General features: G+C 43.0%; 1 protein-coding gene across 10 annotated transcripts in view; it reads left to right on the top strand.

Moving 5' to 3' along the window:
• Window positions 1–19,320, top strand: part of VPS13B (vacuolar protein sorting 13 homolog B) — a 940,751-nt gene that overhangs the window by 202,166 nt on the left and 719,265 nt on the right. For all 10 annotated transcript variants that reach the window (XM_048841327.2, XM_048841328.2, XM_048841325.2 and 7 more), the window contains one exon: window positions 6,087–6,211. In XM_048841327.2, the coding sequence (XP_048697284.2) occupies window positions 6,087–6,211 (125 nt within the window). The remainder of the gene's footprint in view (window positions 1–6,086; window positions 6,212–19,320) is intronic.

Below are 19,320 nucleotides of genomic sequence, written 5' to 3'. Positions count from 1 at the left end.
ACTTAAATCCTACTTTTTGTATTTAATAAAATCACTTTTTACTTATTTAATTAACCTAGAATATGTATTAATACCTGGGAGGGGAGCAACAGCTGTGCATGTCCCTCTATCAGTGTTATAGAGGGCAAACAATTTATGAGTTTACCCTGTATAAGCTTTATACAGGGTAAACCTGAATGTTGGAGACAGGAACACTTCTTAAGCTGTTTTCAGTTAAGCCTGCAGCATTTGTAGGATGTGGTTCAGACCTGGGTCTGTGTTTGTAGCAGGCTAGCGTGTCTGGCTCAAACAAGGCAGGGTTCTGAAGTCCCAAGCTGCCAGGGAAAACAGGCTCAGAGGTAGTCTCAGCACATCAGTTGGCAGTCCCAACTCTGTGTGTATATAAAATCTGCTGCAGTTTCCACGGTATGCATCCGATGAAGTGAGCTGTAGCTCACGAAAGCTCATGCTCAAATAAATTGGTTAGTCTCTAAGGTGCCACAAGTACTCCTTTTCTTTTAACGGAGTTTCTGTGATCCAACTTGTCACAGTGGTGCAGCGAGGAGGGTCTGTGCACAGCTGATTGCTTTGAGATATTTGTAGTGATTTTAAGTGAGTTTTGGGTGTGGTGGCGGGAGAACAGACAAAGTGGTTACTGGTTTGTTATTTTCTGTTTGCTTATTTCGGGGAAGGGAATAGAGACAGTAAAATCAGCAATATGAGTGAGAGTGAGACTCAGAAAAAGCCAGAACTGCACAGATTGCAAATGGCTGAGAAAGAAAATGAACATAAAAGACTGATGGAATTAAAACAAATGGAAATTAATGCAGAAGCAGCCAGGGACAAAAGAGCCCCGGAGTTAAGAGACAGAGAAGTGCAGGCCCAGATTGAGGCCTAGAAGCATGAACTGGCTGTTATGGAGTGGAAGAGCCAAAACCTCCAGCTGCTGGCTCCACTTCGACAAAAATCCATGAATGGGAGTGACTGTGTCCACAGTGTGATGAATCCAGTGATATTGCTGAATATTTCATCACCTTTGAGAGACTGCATCCTCCATCCCTGAAGATCAAAAGATGACCACATTGAGAGCAAAACTGACTAGAAGAGTTCTGGACATATTCAATAAGATGCCTATTTATGATGCTTCAAACTATGGTAAATTTAAGGAACTGGTTTTGAAACCGTTTCAGATGACACCTGAAACCTGCAGGGTTAAATTCAGGAGTTTGAAGAGGGGATCTGGATTGAGTAATGTGGCTTATGTAAATGAAATGAGAGATTTGGTAGATAAGTGGGTGAGGGGAAAAGGCATTACAAGCTTTGAAGGAATCTGTGATTTGGTTACTCAGGAATAATTCCTGAATCTGTGCAGTGATGATATAAAACAGTATTTGTGGGAGAAAAATGTGGGGGATTTGTGGATGCAGTGTGGGGGGATTGGCTGAGTTTGCAGACTCTTACGAGCAGTCACAAGCTGCAAGTAAACATAAACCACTGGCAGAGGGGTACAGGATTGGGGGAAAGCAGAATCACCGTTTTACCCCTGGGAGAAAGGAGGCTGGACATTTACCTCCCCATACCCCTGTTATTTGTCCCAAATCTCCTGTACAAGCAGAGGAGCCCCAGAGGTGCTATCATTGTAAGTCCACTGAGCACCTGAGGAATAATTGTCCTTGGCTGAGAGGGAACAGGCAGCAGGTAACACATGAAGCTGCTGATTCACAGAGCCAGGCTGTTGCCTCTTTCCACACAGGATTTGTAAAGGTTATGTGACAAAGCTCTGTCCTTGTCTCCGTGGTTCCTGTGTTTCCTGGTGGATTTCGCTAGCCTCGGGCTTACTGTGACCCTCCACAAAGACCTTCTCTCTCTAGAAGCAAGGGTCACAGCTTACTGAGCCATTTTCATCATAAGCCTGCAAGGGAGGTGAGGAGAAGCAACCCTCCCTTGCACAGTCTCTGTTGTCTCCCAGTCTCAGTGATTAATCGGGGAAGGGTGGGTGGGGTGAAGTCACATGTTTGTAGCAAGCAAGCATGTCTGGCTCAAACCAGGAAGGGCATTGAAGTCCCAAGCTGCCAGGGAAAGCGGGTTAAGAGGTAGTGTCAGCACATCAGTTAGCAGTCCCAAAGGGATTTCTGTGATCCAACCCATCACACCTATCGTCTTCATTTGACTTCCAGGCCTTGTTCAACTCTCCCATTCACTGAAAGGGCCATCCACTTCTCCTGATCTTCACCAATCCGTCACTTATCTCTCTCTTGCTGACTTCCCCCTCTCTGACCATCACATGGTATCTTTGAACACCGTCCATGAGCCTCCCCCACCCCAAAAAACCCTGTCACTCAGTCTTTCTGTGACTTCAAGTTTATCAGTGTTTTGACTTCTCATCTGCTCTCAGCCCTCTCCTCTCTTTTTGCCTTTCTCTTCCCCTTCCTCCATCGATATGATTGTTGTTTCTCTCCATTTCACACTCGTTTATTTCCTACACCCTTTACTCTTTGCTCCTCTCTCTCATCTCAAGGTCTGCCCTGCAACCCCCTACCCTGGCTCATCACCAAAATCCATTTCCTCTGTCCCTATTCTTTTGCTGCAGAGAATCTCTGATGGAAATCCCATGACCACCCTGACTTTCCTCCATTACAAATTTGTTCTCTCGTCTTTCATTTAGGACACTTAAAACAAACAAACAAAAAAAAACCCCAATCAGATTCTAAAAGAAACAGAACTTTATTAGAAGGAAAAAAGGTAAAAGAAGCACTTCCGTAAAATTAGAATGGAAGATAATCTTACAGGGCAATCAGATTCAAAAACACAGAGGATTTCCCTCGGGGCCAAACTTTAAAGTTACAAAAAGAAAACCAGGAATACACCTTCCTCTCAGCACAGAGAAAATCAGAAGCCAAAACAAAAATAAGCTAACACATTCCCTTGCTAGTACTTACTAATTCTAATGGAGTTGGATTGCTTGTTTCATAGAATCATAGAATATAAGGGTTGGAAGGGACCCCAGAAGGTCATCTAGTCCAACCCCCTGCTCGAAGCAGGACCAATTCCCAGTTAAATCATCCCAGCTAGGGCTTTGTCAAGCCTGACCTTAAAAACCTCTAAGGAAGGAGATTCTACCACCTCCCTAGGTAACGCATTCCAGTGTTTCACCACCCTCTTAGTGAAAAAGTTTTTCCTAATATCCAATCTAAACCTCCCCCACTGCAACTTGAGACCATTACTCCTCGTTCTGTCATCTGCTACCATTGAGAACAGTCTAGAGCCATCCTCTTTGGAACCCCCTTTCAGGTAGTTGAAAGCAGCTATCAAATCCCCCCTCATTCTTCTCTTCTGCAGGCTAAACAATCCCAGCTCCCTCAGCCTCTCCTCATAAGTCATGTGTTCCAGACCCCTAATCATTTTTGTTGCCCTTCGCTGGACTCTCTCCAATTTATCCACATCCTTCTTGTAGCGTGGGGCCCAAAACTGGACACAGTACTCCAGATGAGGCCTCACCAATGTCGAATAGAGGGGAACGATCACGTCCCTCGATCTGCTGGCTATGCCCCTACTTATACATCCCAAAATGCCATTGGCCTTCTTGGCAACAAGGGCACACTGCTGACTCATATCTAGCTTCTCGTCCACTGTCACCCCTAGGTCCTTTTCTGCAGAACTGCTGCCTAGCCATTCGGTCCCTAGTCTGTAGCTGTGCATTGGGTTCTTCCGTCCTTGATTTCCTTGATCTGTGTCCGGCAAGCACACAGAAGAGACAGACCAAAACTTTTCCCCCCGCCCCCTGCCAGATTTGAAAGTATTTTGTCCCCTTATTGGTCCTTTTGGTCAGGTGCCAGCCAGGTTACCTGAGCTTCTTAACCGTTTACAGGTAAAAGGAGTTTGTGCCTCAGGCCAGGAGGGGTTTTATAGTACTGTATACAGGAAGGTTGTTACCCTTCCCTTTATATTGATGACACTCCCTGACGCAGATGCAGAAATTTCTCATTTTCTCTTCCTCTCTAATCTCTCCACTTGCCCCAGTGGTCTCATGCATCTTATCTCCTGATATACCTTATGCCCTCTTTTATCTTCATCCCTTACTTTCTCCTTAATTTCTCACTTTCCTCTAGCTCTTTTCCCTCACAATACAAAACTTGCTTTTGTCTCATCCATCTTAAATCCTTGAACCCACTTGCCTGTCTAACTACTGCCCCGCTTTCATTTCTATGTTAATTGAGAACACTGTCTACAACTGCTGTCTGGAGTTCCTCTCTTCCATTTCCATCCTAGACTCTCTTCAGTCTTGCTTCCACCCCTTCCACTCAACTGAAACTGCTTTTGTAAAAGTCTCTGTTGACCTCATCCTAGCCAAAGCTTGGAAACGTTACTCCTCCATCTTCATCCTTCATAACCTGTAAGCCGCTTTCAACACAGTTGACCATGTTCTGCTTCTAGAAATCTTATTCTCCCTTGGCTTCTATGACTGTGTCTTCTCCTGGTTCTCCTACCTCTCTAATCACTCCTTCTGCATGTCCTTTGGAGGATCTCCAATATATCACCTCCATCTTTCTATGGGAGTTCCACAGGGCTCTGTCCTTGGTCTCTTTGTCTGGATAATCTCATCCATGAACATAAATTCAGCTGCCATCTCTATGCTGATGATTCACAGATCTCGGTGACTACTCCAGACCTATGTCCTTCTGTCCAAACTAAAATCTCAGCCTGCCTGTCTGATGTTTCCTCATGGATACGTAGCTGTCAGGTCAAGATCAGCATAACTAAAACAGAACTCTTAATCTCCCTCTGTCCCCCTAAGGCAGGGGTGGGCAGACTTTTTGACCCAAGGGACACATCTGGGTATGGAAATTGTATGGCAGGCCATGAATACTCACAAAATTGGGGATTGGAGTGCAGGAGGGGGTGAGGGCTCTGGCTGGGGGTGCCATCTCTGGGGTGCAGGAGGGTAGGATTGAGGGATTCGGAGGGGGATCAGGGCTTGGGCACGGGGTTGGGGTGATGGAGGGGGTCAGGGGTGCAAGCTCTGGGTGGCACTTACCTCAAGCAGCTCCATAAGCAGCGGCATGTCGCCCCTCCGGCTCCTGCGTGGAGGCAAGGCCAGGCAGCTCTGCGTGCTGCCCTATCCACAGGCACTGCACCTTGACAAATGAAGTCTTTCCTATTCATACCTATTCAGTATGTTGCTGCAAAGATCATTTTCCTGGCTTTCGCTTTGAAAATGTCATCCCTCTCTTTGTATTCCTCCACTGATTCCCTCTTCTTTAGTGTATCAAACACGAGCTACTTGTCTTCACTTTCAAGGCCTTTCCCAGTCTACCTCCACCTGACTTACACTCTCTCATTCAGAATAGAAAAGTTGACTCCCATTTCAGGTTGGCCCATGATGCCAGCCTCTATGCCCATTTGTTAAATTTTCAAACAGGCTCATTTGTTCTTTCGTCCTTCAAATCCTTCCTTCAAACTCTACTTTTCCGTGGTACCTACAAAAAAAATTTACAACAGTTTGGTTGCTGGTGTGCTGAGAACACAGCCTATCATGCTGTCCAATATTGTCTCATTATTTCTTTGTATTCCCTGTCTGTCTGTATCCATTTGTTGTCTCTTGTCTTGTACGTAGATTGTAAGCTATTCTGGGACTGTTTTTTTGTGTTTGTGCAGTACCTACAACAATGGGATCGTGGTCTATGATTAGGGCTCCTAGCTGCTATGATAATAAAAATAATAAATAACAATATGCTATTGTAAGGAAGCATGTGGGATGATGTTTAAATCTTAATGGGTGAATTAAAATAAATTTTAAGTATTTTTTTCAACAGATATATTTCTCTTAAAGTAAAACACTTACACATTTTGTTTTTTGGAGAGAACTTGGACATGAGGAATTTTCAGGCTATTTGTGTGTGCTGGGAAAGTATTCTCTAATGATAATCCATAATTATTTTATGTTTGTTTAGTTTAATTTTAACAAGTTGAAATTTTGGGGAGTTGGATTGAAAACTAGAAAGAGTTTAGTGTACAGTTATTGTAACGAAAATTGAAACTGGTAGATCTAATCTTATGCTTGTTAAATCTTATATCAAGATATAATTTGACCTTTTTTCTTGTTTCAGATATTTGGTTTTCAGGCAGGATTGACCTCTTTGGATGTTAGAGGATCGTACTGCTTACCTACTCCAATTATCCCCTCTTTTAGTACTGCTATTTATGGCAAACTGCTTAAGTTTCCCAAATGTTGGTGAGTATTAAACTTACAATATGAAACAGTAACAGGTAATCTTTCAGTTCATTTTTGTGTTATACTTATTGACATAGGTTAAAGATAAAGGGAATTTTATTGAGTATAGTACCATATTTGCCTCTAGGCCTTTGTGTTTCTTGTAGAATATATTATCATATAAAGTCTGTTGTCCACAATAAAATTTAGGTGAGGATGTAGCTGTTAATTAGTGTTGTAGGGCCTTTTTTTGTTTGAATGAACTAAAGGAACAAGCTACAAAAGCCTATAGCAAATGTTTTGCTTTTAAAATGGAAGTCTTATGGACCAGTTCTTTGAGTGCTGGTCCCTTTGTGTATTTCACACATGGGATATGCATGTGCACCATTCACCTGAGATCAAAGATTTCTAGCAAAGTGTCCATTGATCTGTGCCCATACAGTTGTTCCCCTCGTACTCCAAACCAAGGGCATAGGGAGCAGTATGGATCAGCCCCTCTCCAGTTCTTTCTTGTTGCTGCGTGGCCGGAGTTGGAATCCTGTGTCTGTAGATGTCTAAGTGGGTCACTTTAGTCAGGCGGTCCAGCTGGTGACTCTTTTTGCTTCATCTTCTGGCAGCCTTCGGAATCTGTGTCAACAAAGAATAGTCAGCATTGACTCCCACAAGGACTATGGACTTTATAGGAGTGACCCTAGATTTGACCTCAGCAAGGGTCTGCCTACCTACAGAAATATTCAAGACCATGAACAATTTGATAAGACAAGTCTCTTTCAGACCACACACTCTGTCAAGGCTTTTCCTGCAAGGCTACACGGCATCGTGTACTTGCATAACAGTGTTTGCCAGACTTCACCTACGTTGCCTACAAGCCTGACTCTGGTTCATTTACCCAGCAAACAGAGACCACATAAACACCTGAATAACAATAGTCACCTTGCCTCGTGGATGAACCCGGAACAAGTACATGTGGGAATTCTTTTTGTGTCACAGAGGCATCCCTTATTGGGCAGCCCACCTAGACAATCACACCACACAAGTAATTTGGACTCCGTGTGAGGCCAGAATACACATGAACCTCTGAGAACTGAGAGCAGGCCATCTAGCCTGCAACGTATTCCTCCCACTAGGATCCTACCATGTTTAAATAATGTCAGACAGCATGACAGCTCTCTTTTACATAAACAAGTTGGAGCAAAATCCCTTCTCTGAAGCACTGAATTTATGGAATTGGTTCATCAGAAACCACATAACTGTCTTGGCTGAATGCCTGCCAGGTGCACAGGATTCTCTAGAAGACAATCTCAGCAGGCACTTCTCCACAGAGAATGAGTGGGAGATATACAATTTTTTCCTGAATGATACACGCAATGGGGAACACCTTCTTGGGATCTGTTCTCATCCCAAATGAATATGTAGTAAACCATTTACTGCTCCAGGGCAGCTCTTGGCAATGTCTTCAGGGGCAACGCCCTTCTTGTTATCCGGGACAGGTCAGCTCACATATGTCTTTCCTCCCATCCATCTGCTACCACAAGTTCTGTGGAAGATTTGCTATGACAGAGCTCAGGTCATTCTCATAGCAGCCAGCTGACCCATACAGTTCTGGTTTCTGGACCTTCTGCAAAGTCAGCCCGTCCTTCCATCAGTATCCATCACTCCCCAGATTTACTAACTCAGAAGAACGGAAAGATCAGACATTCCAACCCAGCCGCCCTTTTTGATCTGGTATTCCCAGGGGCAACAGACCTAGAATGTTCATGCTCATGTAGTCTTTCCTCAATCAAAGTAGGAAAGATTTGACCGGAAAATCTTTTCTGACTAAATAGAGGCATTTCTCTATCTAGGCTCAACATAATCAGTTATCTCCAGACTGTGCAGATATCCTTGCTATTTTAGATTATCTTCTGTCCTTGAAAACATCAAGGCTTTCCACTAGTTACTTGCAGATCCATCTAGCAGCCATCAGTGCCTTCCCTCTAGTAGAGGGATATTCTGTTTTTACTCACCCAACAATCATTAGATTCCTGAAGTTCCTTATTAGGGCATTCCCACTGGTGGTGAAATCTGCACCGCAATGGAACCTGAACCTTGTGCTGTCAGTATTTACTAGACTACCATTTGAACCACTGGCCGCATGTTCTATGACTCACCTTTCCATGAAGATTGCCTTTTGAGTTGCCATCACATCAGCCAGAACAGTGAGTGAACTGGGAACACCTGATCCGCCATACGCTATTTTTAATACGCCTTCCCCCTGAAATTCATTCCTGAAGTAATTTCTGAGTTTCACATAAGTCAGTCTGTCCTGTATTCTTCCCAAAACTTCATGCTTCTGATGAGAGAAGATTTCACTCTCTTGGCATCAGATGAGCTCTGGCATTCTACCTGCAAAGGACAAAACCAGTAAGAAAATCACAAAGACTGTTTATCGCTACAGTGGGACAGTTACAGGGGCAAGCATTATCTGCTCAGTGACACTCTAAGTGGATCTCTGGCTGCATCATTCTGTGTTACCAGTTAGTATATATTCCTTCCCTGGATGGGGTAAGAGTCCATTCCACTAGGGCACAAGCAGCCTCAAGAGCATCTCTTCAAGAGGTATATGTAGGGCGGCCACCTGGAGCTCCATCCATACATTCATGAAGCATTACACATTAGTTCAAGCTGCCTCTGGAGAAATGTAGGATCTGCAATATTACAACCACCTATATCAACTGTATCCTTGCTCCTCCCCTCCTGTTTAAATATTGCTTATCAGTCACCCACATGTAGAATACATATAGGGACCAGCACTCGAAGAAGAAATGGAGGTTAATTACATGTAACTGGAGGTTCTTCTTCGAGTGCTGTCCCTTGTGGGTGCTACACTCTAGGTGTCGGTGCGTCCCGGCGCCATTGATCGGAGATTTTCGGTAGCAGTGCCTGGTAGGGACACACGTGCTCAGTTGGTATCTCAGTTGGTTATCTTCTTGGAATCTTCCTGAGCGTGTGCGTCCCGCACCCTCCTCAGTTCCTTCTCAGCCATCCTCGGCTGAAGATGGGACTCAGGGCAGTGCTACTTTTCTTTCCTGGTCTCTGTAGGAAACAGTAACAAAGAACATAGAAATAGTTATTAGTTACATCCCAGTTGTTTCCCTTCCTTTAGCGTAGTTACATAGTTAGTTACTTAGTTAAACAAACAAACAATGTTTTCGCTCTCCCCTGTCATTTCTAATTCACAATGCCAGGGGCTTCAGGATTCAAAAAGTGTGTTTCCTGTCAGAACTCCGTGCCATGGTCGGATGGGCACTCACGTTGTGTGAAGTTAAACCCATTCCCACACGCTCCCCGGCCAGATCCGAACCAGTTGGGAGCATTGCTTCACCCTCTCTGGAGCAGAGGCAAGAAGGGTAGGATGAAGTCTCTCAAAGGAGAGACTTTAACGAGGGTAAAGGGTCTCCAGCGAGATCCTTGCCTTCTGTGCTGACAGCACCAAAGGCAGGCGCCTCCATCTTCTCTGATGCCTCAGCTGGAGCTCCTGCAGAGCGCAGAGGCAGATACCCGACCTCCCGCATTGAGAAGGTTTCTGCTGCACAGTAAATAGATGCGGTGTAGACAGGGCGCTCTACCCCGGTGCCAAGAAGAACGTCTGCACCGAGCCTACCTCCCACCCCGGCACCAGCAGCGGACCCCCTGCAGGGCACCTCCAAGCGCTCCGCGGCACCGCTGACACTTTCACTTGATAACGCGCTAAAGCACAGAGCAGGCTCAGCACAGCCCAGGGAGCAGGAGCAACAGTTTCTCACTCACTGTGACCTCACAGTGCCACCTGAGCCTAACTCCCTGCTCCTGGATAAACAGGGCTCACTTTTTGAACAGCCGCTCTCCCCACCTGAACTGGCTACCTTTACTGACAGCGAACTCGATATACATCAGCAGGCGGAGTTCTCCCCACCTGCCTCTCCTCCTCCACCGGAACCTCTTCCACATCAGGTCATGGCTCACAGCCACCAGCCTCAGTTTCCCTACTTCGCCCCCCCGTGGGCGGCACCTGGGTTCTCCTACCCTATGCCTTGGCCTCAGTGGTGCCCCTGGCCACATCCTCCTACCACTCATCCTCAGACCTCTTCCACCAAACCTCTGCCTCCTTCTATGCCTCCATTTCCAGCTCCATCCACTTCTAGAGTACCTGAACCCCCTCCTGAGAATGTGAGCTATGCACCATATCCTGACTCAACGACCCCTAACTCTCCATCAGCTCCAGACGGAGCCCTCTTCTCTCCGCCTCCTCAGAATGTTGACGACTGTAATTGAATTGTATTGTAAACAATTTCAAGAACTTTTCAGGAGGGTGGCACTCAGTGAAAACATCCCCTTAGAAGAGGTTCAGGAGACAACACAGACTTCTCAGAATCCTTCAACCATCTGTGCCCTCAGAGATCGTGCTCTCCATAAACAAAGCACTCCTGGAACCAGCTGACACACACTGGCAAACTCCAGCTTCTTTATTACCAACTTGCAAAAAGGCCGAACGTAAATACTATGTTCCTGCTAAGGACGCTGACTTTCTATTTTCTCATCCACAACCGAACTCTCTTGTCATGGATGCAGTCGCACAAAGGATGAAACAGCCACAATATTGGCCCATCCTGCAAGATGAGGACCTTAAATACCTTCACACCTTGGGTTGCAAGGTTTATTCGTCGTCCACTCTACAATTCAGAATTGTGAACTATTCTGCCCTCCTCACCAGCTATGACTTCGATAATTACAATAAACTTTTTGAATTTGCCTCCTACATTCCAGAGGATAGGAGAGCAGACTTCAAATCAATCCTGAATGAGGGCCAACTGATTTTCAGAACAGGCCTACAAGCATCTCTAGACACGGCGGACGCTGCAGCCCGTACTACTGCAACTGCTGTGGTTATGCGCAGATCTTCGTGGCTCTCTGCATCCAGCATCCCTAAAGATCTGCAGACCAAAGTGGAGGACCTCCCCTTTGATAAAGATAAACTTTTTTTCCCACAAAAATGGATGAACTCCTTCATGCCATGAAAGATTCTAGAGCAACACTGTGCATCCTGGGCATTCACCCATCTCTTCCCAGGAGACAATGATATCAATCCTACCAAAGACCACGCACACAACAGTATTATCGGCCTCAACCCAAACCATACGACATAACTAGGAATCGTGCTAGACCCTCTAAGCGCAGACAAAATCAAGCTCAAGCAACCACCTCCCATCCATCGGGGAATAAACAACAATTTTGAAATGTTGGTCTAGGGTCTGCACGACCACCCCTTGATTCCACCGCATACTTGCCCATTTGGCCACCGCCTCCAGAGATGGAGATATTGAGTGGGGGCTGCTATGGGGAAGTGGCCCAGGGAATTGTACACGTCCTATTTCCAAAAGTTAGCTACCATAGCTGCTACTATTAGGATCCCTGGGTTGGAGCCCGGAGTAGAGGGCAGGTTCCCCACTCCCTTCCCCGAGTGATTCAGCTTCAGATGCCCAATTCGGGGCCTCAGTACTTTCATCTGTGTCAGACTGAACTCTGAAGTTCCAGACTCCAGCGGTGGGTACTGCTTGGGAGTCACCTACAGTGGAGCACCAATAGGACACTACACGAAGAAGTAACCTTGTGCAGTTAAGCCTGCAGCGTTTGGAGGATGTGGTTCAGACCTGAGTCTGTGTTTGTAGCATGGACATGGTGGGGGAATAGTTTGTTAACCTTGTGCAGTAACGATGGTTCTTCGAGATGTCTCCCTGTGGGTGCTCCCTTCTGCTTCAGAGTTCTACTGGTTGACTCTGTGATAGAGAAGGAACTGAGGGAGAACTGCCCCTGCACGCTGACTAGCCTTGTGGCAGGTGGGGAGCCACACATTCTCGGGCGGCACGGACTGCTACTGAAATTCTCTGATCGACAGCACAGTGCGTGCACACACACCTACTGTGGAGCATCATAGGAGGACACATCTTGAAGAAACATCATTACTGCACAAGGTGAGTAACTTCTTCCCATTTTTTCTTGAAAGAATACCAAGAGTTGATGTCAACTGACACATTTAATGTGTTTAACTGAAGAGCTCTGTTCTCACTTCAATCAGAATCAACCAAACTCAGGGTTTGAAACAAAGTAGGGAAATAATCTACAACCTAGCTCCACCAATTAGGTCTTGTGTTTAAAATCGGATGCTGTAGAAAAAATTATTTTTGTTTTTAAAAAATATTTTCAATTAAATATGACATTTTGCATGTCATAGTAGAAATGTTTCAGGGTTTTCCCTTTGGTTCTAAATATAATATACATATTTTTACTTATATTGAATGTAAGTCTTCTCCTTGAGAAATATTATTAAAAAAGAAGCAGAAATCATAGTGAAGAAAAGTGAGCATGTTAGAAATACTGTCCTCATATTTAATATTTTATATGCATTAATGAAAAAAATGTATTTTTGTCCTATTTATGAACTATGCAAATAGACTAGATTTATATATAATGCTACACTGGAATATACTAAGTTGTTTACTACTGATAGCTGCACTATGTTATCTTAATGGATAATAATATTTTAACACAGTCAGTACACCACCAGGTGGTGGTAGATTAATTTTTGTTGGTCATATTTTTCATTGATACTTCACAAAAACACCTAATACTTTATGTGAAATAAATGTGAAATCTTTCATTTTGCTGATGAAATACTGACTTTATTATGGTAATTTAGAAGTGATGTAAATTGTCAACACTGGTGAAGAGTACTTTAGTTGTTAAGATTAGGAAAAACAAACTTTTTTCACTCAACGTTAGTTGGTTGTACTTGTTAACAAGTATTAGCTTGTAAAAATGAATTAGATGTTTAAAACCTAAATATAAATTTTGGTTTTACATTATTTTGAAAAGTTCGTGTACATGTGCAAAATGAAATTTTAAAATGATCTAATTCTTTTAAAGATGTCGGCGATGAAAATCTGTCAGTAGGCAAGCTACCTATTAGTGTTTAACAATGTATGTCTCTGTGCATATTATGCCTTCTTCTATCTTTTTTTTTTTCTTTCATTTGTAGACTGTAGGTTACTTTATGTGATGTAACATGATAAATTCCCCAGGCAGAAAAAACAACTCAATAGACCATCAACAAAAAAGAAAACTCATAATTTAAACAAAAAAAAGTGCTGTCTTAAAATGAGAAAATATATATCAACATTTGGGAATAGGATTTATAACCTGAATAGCATCTATAGCTTACTACATTTCTAAATTATTTTAATAATGAGTTTGATCATTTGTTTTTAGGGTATAATGCTTTTGTAGATTTTTAAAAAATATAAATGTATTTCACAATCTTAAGATAAAACTAACTTATGCAAACAATTTATCTAAACCAAGCGACGCCAATTTGAGGGTAATAAAGTAGAAAAAATAAATGAGTACAGCAGCAGCCTGCTTAAATGAAGTGTAGTTTGAAGTGAATAAAACTCCAGATGAAATGCATCAAATAGCACTTGAACTAAATCGAAATCAGCATGAGGACTGAGAGCTCATTGAAGTCATGCACTGAGTGAGAATTAGTCTGGTAGAATAACCTGGTAATGTCATTAAGCTTCAACTCATTTTTTTTCCCTTCAAAATTATACCACCTGCTTTATGTGGATTTTTAGATTTCACATTCCAGAATTTCTTAAAGTACACACATCTGATGCTACATATGTTCTTCTATTTCTTGGGAGAAAATATATACCACAGACCAGAGCTTTTAAAAACAAAGACATTTTATGAACTGTTATGGAATCCCTTAGGTAGTATGTTTTCAGTTAGCAGCGAAAATCTCAACTTTATTTCTGACATAAATCAGCAGAATAGCTTTCATTTTTCTTGTTTCAAAATAAAAATTCCGAACTGTACACTAACTATATACAATATATCCTATATTTTGCTATATTTACATTTTTAAAGTGTAGTGGAGAAACCTAGGTAACATTTGATAAATGAAAGTAAATTAGTTTTCCCCCCATCTCCCATAAAGATGCTGGCAACTATTTTTATCATTTAAACAAGTCATATTTGTTTTTGTTTACTACTTTAGTGTTTTAATACAAATGAATACATCGGCTTAATGCCAAGAGATTTGCTCAGAGCAATTAGTTCAGTGTGTTTCTGACTATATTTTAAATTCCTGTATATGTAACTTATTTTAAAATTAAAGTTAAAAATATCATTTGTGTCGTTCACAGTGGCAGTAACCTACAAAATACAATGTTAATATTTGTGTTTTACAACTAATTCATGTAGTGTTGCATGCCAGCCTATTAAACAGCTTTCAAACCTTCTAGGCAGACGTTTAAAAGCAACTAAAAAATTAGCAGAATATGGCTTGAAAGACCTAGTGACTAATAATACTACTTAATGCAAAACAGAAATCTTGAGAGGAATTAACTGTTTTTTCATTTTTCTTTTGGCTAGAATTTATTTTTCAGCAGATGAGGTAATTGGGTGTAGGGCAGTTTAGTATTGTAACACAGTATCACCAGTAGAGTAGCACTTTGTTGTTCTGTAGATGAATATTTGTTAAGGTTCCTGTGGTACTAAAGATTAGATTCCTAAGAGAATTCTGTTTTTTTGTTTTAAATATTTGGGCTGATACACAAATGTTTCATCTATATGTTTTATGAGGTAGATTTTGATCCAGCTCATATGTCATTTATATCATTATTTTCTCCTCTGCACATTCCCATGCTTAGGATGCACCATCAGTGCAGCCTGGACTAATGCAAACGGCATGAAGCAGTGTCAGTTGGAATGTCCTCAAACTGCCTGTTTACTCCCCTGGGAAATCTGAATGTCTGGAGGGCGAGAACATAAAAGAGGACAGGTTGAATGAGCTACCTCAGTTCCTTCCAGCTGTGGTAGTAAGTGGACGAGGAGCTTCCCTGGGTTCACAGACTCAGTCTTTTTTGGAACATTTGTTTCAGTTCATTCACTATATTTTAGTTACATCTAATTAGTGCAGCCCAGGTTAGTGTTAGTTTAGTGTTGTGTTTCATGTATTTCTTCTTTTGTCTGAGAGGATTGTGTTGCCCTGGCATGGGTCCTTGGTTCTGCTAAGGAGGAACAAAAAGCAAAGAAACTGCGATTCAAGAGTTCTGCCTCTGCCCCTGCTGTGTTCTTTTCCTTGGACACCAATGCGTGGTGCGTGGCCTGCTGGGGGGAAGCCATTCCTCCAGACATTGTTACATCCTTTATCCCAAGGGCTAAAAAAGAATGACAAAATAGACTCTAAGTAGTGCTGCTTCAGGAAACCTTAACATCAAAGCCGCCTGATTCTGAGGGACAGGATTTCATAAATGCTTGGAGACCTGCTTCAGTTCCAAATCCCGAGGCAGATAAGGTTGCTTTGCCAATGCAAACCCTATAAAGTAAGGACATAAAAGGATACGTCTATCCAGCAAGTTAGTTTGTGATAAGATGGATTGCTCCAGGAGATTTGCACTAATTGTCCATGTGGACCCTGCTGTTGCAGACTAAAAGTTCTGTAGTGTGCTTTGCATACTGCTTAAGTAGGTACTAACACTCTGTATAGACAAGCCCTATATACAGGATATATCTCTTAAACGTACCCAGATGTACCACACAGCACATTTCCAGTGCTTGACCCAGAATCCTCTCAATGAACTTCCTTCTGTCTTTAAGGAAACAATATGATCTCATGTCTCCCCCTTAAGCTCACTCAATCTGTGCGCATATGTCAACTCAAAGTCTTTGCTGATGTTGCTAAGGTTTGTAATTAAGGTTGTAGAAAAGGGTATTATGCATAATACATCAGGGAAGAAGTGGATCTACTTTGCTTGTATCCTGTCTGGAGCTCTAGTTCTGAGGGTATCATGTTCAAGAAGCTCAGTAGGACCTGGGAGCATGTGTTAATACAGTTGGAATGTTAAAGAAATTAAGGAATAAGCATATGACAAGTTCTGTTGCACAGCTTCTCTCCTCATTTGTCACTAATGGGTTAATGCCCTGCACCTGTGCAAATCAGAGGTAGTCCAATGTTGTTGCTGGGAGACTCCTGAACTAAGCCTCGCCTTGCTGCTTGGGCCACCAGATTTTCTGCCTCTGTCGATGGAACAAATAGCCAGTTCAATTTGTCCCAATCATTTTGTTCTATAACTTTATTTTGTATTTGTTTTTATGCTGTAGTGATTTATAATTTTCCTTCTGCTTCCTTCTCCTGGATTGGGTATTAGGCAGCCTGGTGGTTTTGACCACCCGGATCTGTTACTACAGTGCTTCTGTTCTGGGCTTCCTCTGTCCCCACTCATGCATGGCAGAGCAGTCCTGCAAACTCCAGGCTAACTCTAAGCAGTGTTCCCTGTGGGAGGCAACATTTACAGGCTCTATAGAAGGCAAATTATATTCTGGCTGTTCACAGCCAGATGACCTTGCACTGCCAGTGCACGGAGCTCTGATGGACTGGCATGTTGGGTTCCGTCCCTGTCCTGAGAAGCCATGACTACAACACAGAGAAGCCTGCTGAGGAGCTTCTTATGATTTGGGAGAGAGTGTCTAAGGATGCGGCAGACACTATCCAGCCAGCTCAAGGAGCAAATCCTACAACAGACCTGGACCAGAGGGGAAAAATCCTTAAAGGGGATCAAAAACCCAACCCCCAGACACTGCAGTGGGTCCTCAGCTCCCTGGGGAAAGAAGTAGGGCTGCTACACAACTCCCTTTCCTTCTCACTGTACATCAGAGAATTCTCATGGTCGGGTGTAAGTCTTGCAAACCGTAGAGACTCTGGGTCCCAGAAAAGTAAAAGCAGCCATCACCTTGGTAGTGCAATAATTAGTGTGATTAATGAGCAAGTGGGGTGAAAACCAGTGGTTAACCCCCTTCTCCTTTACCTAAGGGAGTGTTTGTTGGGGCCTCTCCTACACAGAGGGTATGTCTACATTACAAAGAAAAACCCATGGCATTGAGTCTCAGGGCCCAGGTCAGTTGACTTGGGCTCCCAGGGCTTGGGCTCTTAGGCTTAAAAATAGCAGTGTCAGTGTTCGGACTCAAACTGGAGCCTGGACTCTGAAACCTCTCAAATCTCGGATGGAGCCCAGTCTCCAGCGCAAGCTTAAACGTCTGCCTTGTGATTTTTAAACCCAACAGCTTGAGCCTGAGTCATCTGACTTGAACTCTGAGACTCGATGCTGTGGGTTTTTCTTTGCGGTCTAGACGTACCCCAGAGAAGGTCTTGCAGTGCTCTGTATCAAGCTCACCATCCCCTCCCACCCTGCAGCGTGTCTGGGAATGCAGAGGATTCTGTCACTGTCCTGTGAAACTCTTCCTCAGGTTGCAGTGTAATGGGAATTGTGCCTGTCTGGCTTTCAACCCGGGGACTTTTGCTCTACCAGCAAATGGGGCTCAGTTTCAGGCAGCAGAAGAATGGAATTTGTGCCTTCTGGTCATCATCCATAAACCCTTGTTTTGTCAGGGAAAGGGTCTCAGAGTCTGAAAAGCGGAAAGTGGTCTCTCTCTCCTCCTCTTTCCCTTGTCACAGACTGGCTCCATGTAAAATGTAAATAATCGGTGACCAGAACAGAGGCACACAAGGATTCTACTTCCCAGAAACCTGCATCATCATGGCGTTACTGGGGAGGAGGGCAGGGGATGTGGAGATAAATCCCTTCTCATGTTCAATATGATCCTGATTAAAGCCCTGAGTGCAAGTAGGTGACTTTGACTGTACTTACTTGGGTGCTAGACATCCTGGGAGAGCAAGCAGGCAGGCTTTTAGGCTCCTAGGGCATTTAGCAAGCATCTTCTACAGTTGAGGTATTTGCATGTTACCACAATGGTAAAAATTTGCAAAGGTCCTAAACTTTTTTGCATCAAGGCATTTCCTAGCAGTGGTCATATTTACCAAATTATCTTCAGTGACTAGGATTGCTGGTGTCATTCTTCGGTTTCTTCCTCTGAGTGGGTTTCTTAAAATGTGCCTGCAGAATTTCCTTCTGACGACATGGAATCAATCACACACCTGATGGAATGCAAAATTAGATGTTATTCTCATATCGCATCCAATCGTCCCTTTGTGGGCATCTAAGTACAAACACGCTGACTACCAACCCAGTATTCACTCCAGACCCTGCATTATCGGTATAGAAGCAAGGATGAGTAGCATACTTGGAAGAAAGTTCCCAACATCTGAGAGTACATATCCATTTAGTTTATTCATGTCTGAAGCCACAACTATGGCCCCTAAGGTAGGTCGGTGGCCAGTACCAGCTGCTTCAGTGGAAGGTGCCAAGAAACTGTTGCTCACTGGGGAAGTCTCCTTTTACTTCCCTTTAGAGATTGGCTTATGATTGAGGCACGAATGTTTATAGCCCTTCCAAAACTAATGAGTAACCAAAGTTCAGTTTTTTCTCTGGAAATGGGAATAATGTCCTGGGCAGAGGAGAATCTGCCAGCTTTCAAAGCAGTTCACACAAAGGATATAGAAAAGGGAAAATTTGAAGTTGTCATCCTATTCTTCCACTAACCTAGAAGGGACTTTGAATTTGCTAGACAGCCAAGGAACCCATTCTGGCACTTAAAGGTTATACCTATAGGAAAGTACATAGGAGGAATGGTGATGCAATACTTTGATTAGTGCATAAACCCCCTTATTTTTCTCCCTAAAGTCAAAGGTGGGCTTCTCTTGCATGTCATGGATGGGTTGCAGGAACATTTCTGCAATAAATGTTTTCTCAGGGTAAGCCTGTAGAATTTACAATATACTAGGGCTGTCAAGCGATTTAAAAAATTGCGATTAATCACACTGTTAAACAATAATAGAGTACCATTATTTAAATATTTTTGGATTTTTTCTACATTTTCAAATAGATTTCAATTACAACATAGAATACAAAGTATAGAGTGCTCACTTTATTTTTGATTACAAGTATTTGCACTGTAAAAAACGCAAAATAATTAGTATTTTTCAATTCACCTAATACAAGTACTGTAGTGCAAGCTCTTTATCATGAAAGTTGAACTTACAAATGTAGAATTATATACAAAATAACTGCATTCAAAAATAAAAATGTAAAATTTTAGAGCCTGTAAGTCCACTCAGTCCTTCTTCTTGTTCAGCCAATCGCTCAAACAAACAA

The sequence above is a fragment of the Caretta caretta genome, chromosome 2, assembly GCF_965140235.1.
Source record: "Caretta caretta isolate rCarCar2 chromosome 2, rCarCar1.hap1, whole genome shotgun sequence".
NCBI classification, from domain to species: domain Eukaryota; kingdom Metazoa; phylum Chordata; order Testudines; family Cheloniidae; genus Caretta; species Caretta caretta.
The sequence above is the reverse complement of the archived record's forward strand: the minus strand, read 5'-3'. Positions and strand labels throughout refer to the sequence as shown.